General features: G+C 47.3%; 1 protein-coding gene across 1 annotated transcript in view; it reads left to right on the top strand.

The window, feature by feature from the left end:
* The first annotated feature begins 2954 nt into the window (after positions 1 to 2954).
* Positions 2955 to 9639, top strand: part of LOC116463995 (pulmonary surfactant-associated protein D) — an 11951-nt gene continuing 5266 nt past the window's right edge. Inside the window, exons 1-2 of the mRNA XM_032147279.2 lie at positions 2955 to 2994; positions 5396 to 5597. Coding sequence (XP_032003170.1) covers positions 5399 to 5597 — 199 coding nt within the window. The 5' untranslated portion in view covers positions 2955 to 2994; positions 5396 to 5398. The remainder of the gene's footprint in view (positions 2995 to 5395; positions 5598 to 9639) is intronic.

Genomic DNA, 9639 nt, shown 5'->3' with positions numbered 1-9639 from the left:
TTTATCTGAACTGAAGGTCATAAGCTCCGGGACAAGGGTGTTTTAGGAAAGTGGATTGCCTTCCTGCCAGACCAGGATGTGGAGCTGGTATACTCCTTCCCACTCTGGTGGAGACATCAGTGCATTTCACCATGAGCTCCCATTTCCACTCCCATCAAGGCAGGTGCTTCCGCTTATAATTGGGGATTCCCAGGGTGAGCTTGGTCGTTTAGTGCCACTCAGTTTTGTGTCCCCCTCCAAAGCTTTGTGTTCCCTTCAGGGAATCAGGCCATCCACAGACCAGCCAACTGCCTGCGACAACAGAGATCCCCTCCCAGAAAACAAAGACCAAGTACCCATCAGCTTCTGCCACAGCCAGCTTTTATTGGGATGCAGATTGAATTGCACAACCAAATAAAAAACAGGCTGACAGAGGGTATAGTGCTAGGGAATGAGATAAACTTCCGGAGACTTCCACATTCCCAGCCCCTCAGAAGGTAGTATTCCTGCTCATATGCCCAATACATTGCTACTACAATCAGCATAATAAAGCCACCACACAAAAGCTATCTATACAGCATAATAAAGCCACCACACAAAAGCTATCTATGACCAAGGAACTCATACAGAGCTATGACCCATGGAAGGCACCCAACATTGAAGCCAAATGATCATACACAACATAGAGTCACACCTTCAAAGGGGGAAAAAATCCCATTCAAATGAGAGTAAGTTCAAAAGTAAGAAGTAATGGCTTCTCTAGATGAGAAGAAATTGGCATAAGCACTCTGGAACTATGAAAAACCAGTATTTTGACAGTCCCAAAGGATCACACCAGCTCCCTAGCAATGGATTCTAACCAATAAAAAAATTTTGAAATAACAAATAAAGAATTTAAGATATGAATTGTAAGGAAGCTCAATGAGATACAAGAGAAAGTTGAAAACTAACATAAGGAAATCAGAAAAATAATTCAGGATATTAATGAAAAATTTACTAAAGAGATAGAGATTAAAAAACCAAAACCAAATAGAACCTCTAGAAATGAAAATTTATTGAAGGAACTATAAAACATAGTTGAAACTTTTAACAAAAGACTAGACCAAGCAGAAGAAATAATTTCAGAGCCTGAAGGCCAGTAATTTGAATTAACCTAGTCAGACAGAAATAAAGAAAAAATAAATTTTTAAAAATGAACAAAGACTTTGAAAAATATAGAATTATATACAGTTACCAAATATACAATATATAGACATTCCTGAGGGAGAAGAAAAAAAATTAAAAGCTTGGAAAACCTATTTGAGGGAATAATTCAGGAAAACTTCCCTGGTCTTGCTAGAGAATTAGACATCCAGATAGGAGATGCTCAGAGAACACCTGGAAGATGCCTTACAAGAGAAACCTCATAAAGGCATATCATCATCAGACTATCCAAAGTCAATATGAAGGAAAACATTCTAAAAGCAGCAAGAGAGAAATGTCTAATCTATAAAGGAAAACCCAACAGATTAACAACAGACTTCTTAGCGGAAACCTTACAAGCCAGAAGAGATTGGGGTCTTAATGTTTAATCTTCTTAAACAAAAATCCTGCAAGCCAAGAATTTTGTATCCTGCTAAACTAAGCTGCATAAATGAAGGAGAAATAAAGTTTTTGCCATACAAACAAATGCAAAGAGAATTTGTCACCACTAGACCAGCACTACAAGAAATGCTTAAAGTTCTAAACATGGAAATGAATGGACAATACTCCTCATCATAAAAGCACATTAAAGTGAAAAACTCACAGATTATATAAAGCAATTATATAATTGAGACTAAAAAGCAACTGGGTAACAATTATCATGACAGGAACAAAACATCACATAACAATATTAACCTTGATAATAAATGGAGTAAATGTTCCACTTAAAAGATTCAGATTGGTGCTGGGTGTGATGGCTTACACTTGTAATCTCAGAACTTCGGTAGGCTGAGGCAGGAGAATTGCTTCAGACCAGGAGTTTGAGACCAGCATGGGCAACATAGTGAGACCCCATCTCTGTAAAAAATTAAAAAGAAAAATTAGCCAGGTATGATCATGCTCACCTGTAGTCCTAGCTACTTAGGAGGCTGAGGCAGGACAATCACTTGAGCCCAGGAGTCTGAGGCTGCAGTGAGCTATAAATGCATTATGGCACTCTAGCCTGGGTGACAGTGAGACTGTCTCAAAAAAAAAAAAAAAATAGATACAGACTAAAAGATTGGATGAAAGTAGCATCACCTCGGGGGTCCTAACTAGTCACGAGAACAGTGCACAAGACAAACACCAGCTAAGATGGCAGGGAGAATAAGCCTGAACAAGGCAAGACAGAGGTCTGCTAAGGGAAATCCATCCCACAAAAGACAAGCGAGGCAGGGGCTCTCTGAGGCCTAGAGCAGCATGCAAAAGAACAACTTTTTCCAGGTGGCAGCTCCCTAGCTGCTGCCCCCACATGCTGTTGCCTCCGCAGCCACTCTACCTGCCCCAGCCCTGCCCAGGTATTCCAAGCAGCTCTCAGCTCTTTCCCAATATCTAGGCAGTGCTGTTGAGATAAAGGAAGAGGAGAAGTGGACACAGCAGGTCTTGGCCCTTAAGATCTGCAGTTGTGAGTTCCTTTTGCAATCGCTGTAGGTCATTGTGCAACTTGCTGGTCTCTGGACTCCTGATTTCTAGACATCTATAAAATACAGACACTGATGATGCCACTTAACTCACAGAGCTGCAGTGAGAAAGGTGCAGATGAGATCAAGGCCTGATAGTGTTCTGCAAACTATAGTGGTGGATGTGCACAGTGTTGTGAATATCAGTGGCAGGTTTCCAGAACGCAGGTGGGAATAAGAGTGAGTGAGTCAATAAAGAAGAAAATTGCCCCACTTCTTGAAGGGAGTTTTTGGGGCTGGGCAGCTCAGGGTACAGGGCAGGCATAAATAGTGAGTGCCTGCCAAGCAAAGGCTAGTTTGCTTGGAGCTCCTGGGGCCTAACAAGAAGAAACCTGTAAGTGTCTCTGTTCTTGCCTTCTTTTTATTTTCTCCACATCCTGTAAATATCCCTCTGCCGACCTGGGCAGTTCAACCTATTGGTGTGGAGGGTCTGTGTAGCTGTTCTGGTCTAGGAGGCATGGGCGCAGGAGGTGGGGAGCACAGGAGGTCTTATGGTGCTCTTCTGCCCCTTATTCAGTGGCCTCAGCCCAGGGAGGATTTGCTTTCTGAGCTGGGGGTGCACAGGGTGTAAGAGTGGGTGTGACACTATCTAGACCTGGGATGCCACAGTGTGGAAGCTTCAGGTGGAAAAATGCAATTCTAATTTATCTCTAGGCTCTTTTCTGCACTGATTTCTTCAGAAAGGACAGTGGAAGGGAGACAAACCCAGGCACTCACAGGCCGGGGTTCTAAACCCATCCTGGTGCCAACAGCCTGTGGAAAAGCAGGGCAAGCCTGTTTTTCTCATAGCTTCAGGTCTTTACTTTAAAAAATATACTTACTGGAGTAGGTCTCTGATTTTCCAATCCATGTTCAGAGGAGATGGCCTTTTCAATGAAATTGTACTCTGAAAGCTTAGCATAAACTGGGCACTGCAGGGGTTGAGGGGGACCACGACTCTGCCCACTCCATCTGCTGCCCCAGCCAAGATGCCTCATCTGAATCCTGGGCCTGAAAACCCAGGTCTGCCCTCTCCAAGGGTCCTTCAAGCCACAGTGGCTGCTGGTGCCTTCTGTGCCATCTTGAGCCTGTAGACAGAATGCCTATTGCCTTTCATTCTTCCCCAGAACCAGACACAGGGCCTGAGGGGTGAGGCAGCTGCAGGGCACAGAACAATGCCCTTGCTCTGTCCTGGGTCTAGCCCTTGCTGCTCATGATTGAGCCTCTGCCAGAACAGGTGTAACAAGGTAGCTGCTGCTGGCAGTGAGCTCACCCAGGTGTTTCTAGAGACTACCAGGATACCCAAGGAAGTGGTGATTTCAAAATTGAAAGAGGCTAGTGAGAAATAGGGGTCATCCACAGCCCAGAATCACCAGCAGTCAAAGAAGAAAGCACTCCTCTGGGCAGGAAGCCCCCCACTTGCCACCACCCCAGTTGGCCTGGTGACCCCTTTCTTTGCACAAGTCCCTCTGGCTTTTTTCCCAGCCTCTGCGAATCTGATCAGCTCTTTTCACTCTCATAACTTTACGGTTTCTCATTGAGAGAAAAGATACCCAAAACAGGGAATGTCCCAGGTCCTGCTCTTATCCTGATCTCAGTTCCTGACCATCTTAGATAGTAAATGGGTTCCCTGTTGGGCAGTTGCTCTTGCTTACCCACAACACTAGCTTTCTGCCTGACTGAGCCTATCTGGCATGTCCTCTTTCCATATAAGACTTCTTTTTTTTTTCTGAGATGGAGTCTCACTCTCTTGCCCAGGCTGGAGTGCAGTGGCACGATCTCGGCTTACTGCACCCTCCACCTCCCAGGTTCAAGAGATTCTCCTGCCTCAGCCTCCCAAGTAGCTGGGATTACAGCACACACCACCACATCCGGCTAATTTTTTATATTTTTAGTAGAGATGGGATTTTGCCAAGTTGGCCAGGCTGGTCTCAAACTCCTGACTTCAAGTGATCTGCCCGCCTCAGCCTCCCAAAGTGCTGGGATTACAGGCATGAGCGACCATGCCCGGACTCCACATACTTCTTTTCCAAACCCTCTCAGGTCTTAGAAGAACTCCAGGTGTCTCAGGATTTCTCCTACTGCTAGTTTAGTGTCTCTGAAAACTTTCACCTGGGTTCCCTCTGGGACTTTTCTCTAGAGACAGTGCCTGCTTCAGGAATGGCAAATTGCCAGGCGAATGTGCACCACACTCCCAGCCTGCGCTCAGGAAGGACATCACTAAGCATTCAGGACTCTGGCTGCATTTTCAGACCAGCACTGTCGGCACCAGTGCTAGTCCATGCAAGACAGCAAGAGAGAAGAAACAGGCTTGCCTTGTCTGAGCTAAGCCAGTTGCCTCAGTGGCACAGACAGGGAGACGGTCTAGGGAGTGGTGGGGGGTGTCCTGCCCAGAGGCACTCAATGAACCCTTCTTGATGTGACAGATGGCCCCAGTGAGGAATGCTACATCCTAGCCACTATACCAAACTTAGTGCCCAAGGGAAGGCACAAGAAGGGAAGACATGAGCACCTGGAAATGGGGGATGCTGCTGTCAACCTATGTCAGAGTTCCAGCTGGGTAACTCATGCCCTCCATCCAGACCATGTGCCCACCTTGTCCTTAAACTGCTTTTGGATTCCTGCTGCTCTAGGCCCCATAGCAGAGGAGAGAAGTTGGGAATGGGGGCTTCCGTCACCTCCAGAAGCTGAGCCAAGCCCTAAACCATGTCCATGAAGCATAAGCATGTCTTTTCTCTTTCTGTTCACCTCTCCAGGCCATGCTGCTCTTCCTCCTCTCTGCACTGGTCCTGCTCACACAGCCCCTGGGCTACTTGGAAGCAGAAATGAAGACCTACTCCCAAAGAACAGCGCCCAGTGCTTGCACCCTGGTCATGTGTAGCTCAGCAGAGAGTGGCCTGCCTGGTCGTGATGGACGGGATGGGAGAGAGGGCCCTCGGGGCGAGAAGGGGGACCCAGGTAGGGTGAGGCCCTGGGCTTATCCTGCTGGGGAGGAATGGTCATTGGAATTGTAACTAGCCCAGCAACTCTGGGTACTTTGTTACGGAAGTCTGGAGATGTGTTTCTTCCTCCCAAGAAGGCGAGTTCCACACTGCTCCACCAGCTGGCAAACGAGTGGCTGTGCTGAGCCCCCATGTGCCTCATCCAGCACCCAACTGTCCTAGCTCCTCCCCTAGGATCCCCAGATCCTTCCCATCCTAAGAGCAAGCAAACAGTGGTAAATTACTGATATTTGGGGCCTTCTAGAGCCCTGTGCCAGCAGTTAGCAGTTGTTCATTCCAATTAAATGATGCCTGTGCAGGGCATTAAATATCTTAAATATTTAATTAAACACCACTGCATGAAGGGTGGGAAAAAATGGGGCTCCATGGCTCCATTCTCAAGTCTAATCAAGAAGATTTGCTCTAATACATTACAGGGAGAGAAAAGGCACTCATATTTCTTTGTCCACCCCTGTGCTTGGGCATTCACTTGAGTAGTTCATTTAATCCTCCCAAGAGTCTTACGGGGGACATATTAATCTCCTTCAACAGGTAAGAAAATGATGATGCAGAGAAGCTAAGTAACAATGATTCTGGAGGTGGAAAGGACGAAGGCTCTGCATCAGACTGGCCTGGGCTTTACTGCTGGCTCCATCTCCACACTGGGCGAGCCCCTCAGTGTCACTGAGTCTGTTTTTTTATCTGGTAATGGGAATGATATCTACCACCCAGTGGTGAATAACTGAGCCAAAGGCTTTATTTTTTCTTGAGTCTTTGGGATAAAGTTGCATTTTCTGCTGTACCAAATAGGTGAATTATCTTGAGCTTAGCAGAGGTACTGATGAGTAAGGGAATTGTCCTTGGAAATACTGCTCCCCGCTTGCAGGGAAGGATCTAGGTCTTACTGACAAGAAAGGAGAATTCCATGAGCCAGCAGCATGAACCAAGGGACCTCTATGATAGTGGGCAGGGCTTCAAAGGGATCAGATACAGTCTTTAACTTTCCGGAAAGATGAAGCAACATCCCCAGGCTTTGTGGGGTAAGGGGCAAGTGAGCATCTGCCTGTCCCTTACAGACAGAAAGTGGCTCCCAATGTGAATGGGATGGGGCTTGGGGAGGGCTGCCCAGAGGGGATCTCAGAATGGGGGTGGGGTTCACCTTGGCAGCTCTTTCTCAGAGATTCTCAACTCAGTCTGGCCTCCAGTGGGGCCCCGGATTTGAATCTCAGGGATCTTTCCCACAATGGACCTGGGAGCTTGCCGCCTGAAGCATGGTCAAGGCCTCCCTTCCCCACATATGTGCCTCAACCCGTGCACATTCCAGGCCTGGCTTTGGGTCAGTACTTGGATAGAGGACAGAACACAGTGGGGCTGCAGGATGAGGCTCCGCTCTGGCTTCTCAATTGCAGTCTCTCCAGTCACTCCACTGTTACAGATCTGAGGGCTGGGTTCCCTCAGAATCCTCAGCATCCTCAGAATCCACCCAGAATAGGTCTGTGTGGGGCCAAAGTCTGAGCTCATGACAACCACCCCTGCAGAGTTGGAAGCATGTGGTTCCCAGAATCTGCTATGAGGAAAATTGGGGCTTGAAAGAAGAGATCTTTGAGTAGGGGTGGAGGGTGGAGCTTGAGTCACTCTGGTGACACCCCCGACGTATCATGGAGGGTAAATATGACCCAGATCTTGCCTTTGGGGAGAACAATTCCTTATTCCTCAGCACCTCCAGCATTCCTGCTCAGCAATATTCCGTGGGGGAGTCCCTCCAAGGATGCTCATCTCCCTTGGACAAATCACATACCTTACAGCAGCCCATGAGTCCCGGCAGGACCACCCTGTACCCCTGTACCCCTGCTGCTCCTCTGACTTCGGTGCCACCACCCCTACTCGCCCCAACCACATAGCTTCTTTCTGGCCCCCGGCCACGCTCAGCCTCCTGTCTCCCTAGGGGCTTGCCATTTGCTCTTCTCATAGCTGTCCCTGCAGCTCACACTTCACCTCCTTCAGGGCTTTATTCCTGGATCACCTTCTCAGTGAGGTGCTCCCTGACCACCCTACCGAAAACAGACCCTACCCCCAACACACCCTATGCTTTACTTTTCCCTGTGGCATTATATCTAACATACCATATGTTGTACATTTTTAATGTTTTATTATCTGTTTCTATGAGATAGAGTTGAACTTCCCCAGAGAAGGGCTGTTTATCCCCAGTATTTGGGACAGTGCCTGGCATGTATTAGAGGCTCCAGATATATTTATGGAATGAGTGAATGGAAGATGGAAGGGGTGGAGGAATTTTCGGAGTCAAAACAGCCAAAAGGCTGGGCCATAAAGCTCCACTTCAGGTGGCACTCGGGTGCAGGTCTAGGTCTCTGGGGACACTAGGATACACAGTGAGTGTTTTGAAAGGCATGGGTGCAGCGTTTGGAGAGGTGCCCCTCCTCCACCCCGGTGCTCTCATGGCCTCCATAGTTGGTGTACCAAGAACAAGCAGGCTCTAACGCTCCCTTCTGGAGAGTGATGTTTTTCTCTTGGTCCATCTTCCTGCTGCTGGCTTGGCCAGGGTGAAGCCCAAGCGAGGCTCCACGTGGGGTCAGGACATCCTGCCTTGAGCACAATGTGCTGTTGAGTGTCAGAGGTAGGGCCCATCCTATCACCCTCTGTGCTTCCGTTTCATCCCTAATAAGGACTGTAACCAGTCGGACAGGCAGACAGGCTGGAAGGCAGGAGCACTGGGCTCTGGTCTTAGCCACTTAGTACTCGTGGGAAAGCAACCTGGGCAGCCGGACCCAGGGCACGGAATTCCACTGGGCATGGAATTCAGATGTTTCCAGGTGGTGGTGCTGCTGGGATACGCCAGCACAGACTCTTCCACCCATCCAGCAAATTTACCCACAACCACACGCACGGCCCGCACGGAGGCCTGGCCTCCTCTGCCATGGGAGCATGGCTTCCAAGCCTGAAATGTCACTTCCTCTCTGCAAATCTCCCTCAATTCTCCTTGTCCTTAGAATCCCACTTTCTCTTTGAAGAAGACAGCTCTGAGTGTGTGAATGCTGGGGTGGGGACACTCGGATGAGATGAGGGACACTTCATGCATTGTCCTTCCTCTCCCTTGTCTCACAGTGTATTATGAACCCCCTGCTGAGCAGGACCTGAGGCTAAGCTGAGATTTGCATCTGGCCTAGTGCTAGGTATAAAGTAGATGCTGCATAGATGGCTCTTAGTGAACAAATAAATGAGCAAATGGACCAATAACTGAATGAACAAGTTAGCACCACCTGTCTGGTGCCATTTCTGGTTGGATTCCCTTACATATATATATACGTATATATATATACGTATATACATATGTGTGTATATATATGTATATATCTACTATATATATGTATATACGTAGATATATACGTATATACGTATATATATACATATGTATATACGTATATATATGTATATATACGTATACATATAGGTATATATACGTATATATACCTGTATGTATATATACGTATACATATAGGTATATATATGTATATATACCTATATGTATATATGTATATATATGTATCTATGTATGTGTGTATATATATATATACACACACATATATATATATATATATGGAATGCAAGAAGTCCACGATCACTGGTAAGAGCTGACAGATTACCTGCCATCAATACAGTGGCCTTGGGGCAGGGGAAGGAGCACCGCATAGAAGGTCAGCCAGGTCTTGGCTTTAATCCACCTCCAGCTCTGGAAGGCTTCTTCCTCATCTATAAAATGGGGATGTTGATACCCATTTCCTGGATCACTGCTGGACCAGGGTGTGTGACAGTGGAAGTCTCATGCTCTGCAGAATCCTGAAAGAATGCTGGGGGCTGGCCGGGCACAGTGGCTCACGCTTGTAATCCCAGCACTTTGGGAGGCTGAGGCAGGCGGATCACGAGGTCAGGAGATCGAGACCACAGTGAAACCCCGTCTCTACTAAAAATACAAAAAATTAGCCGGGCGTGGTGGCAGGCGC

Source organism: Hylobates moloch, unplaced genomic scaffold (genome assembly GCF_009828535.3).
Source record: "Hylobates moloch isolate HMO894 unplaced genomic scaffold, HMol_V3 SCAFFOLD_117, whole genome shotgun sequence".
Taxonomy (NCBI): Eukaryota; Metazoa; Chordata; class Mammalia; order Primates; family Hylobatidae; genus Hylobates; species Hylobates moloch.
The sequence above is the reverse complement of the archived record's forward strand: the minus strand, read 5'-3'. Positions and strand labels throughout refer to the sequence as shown.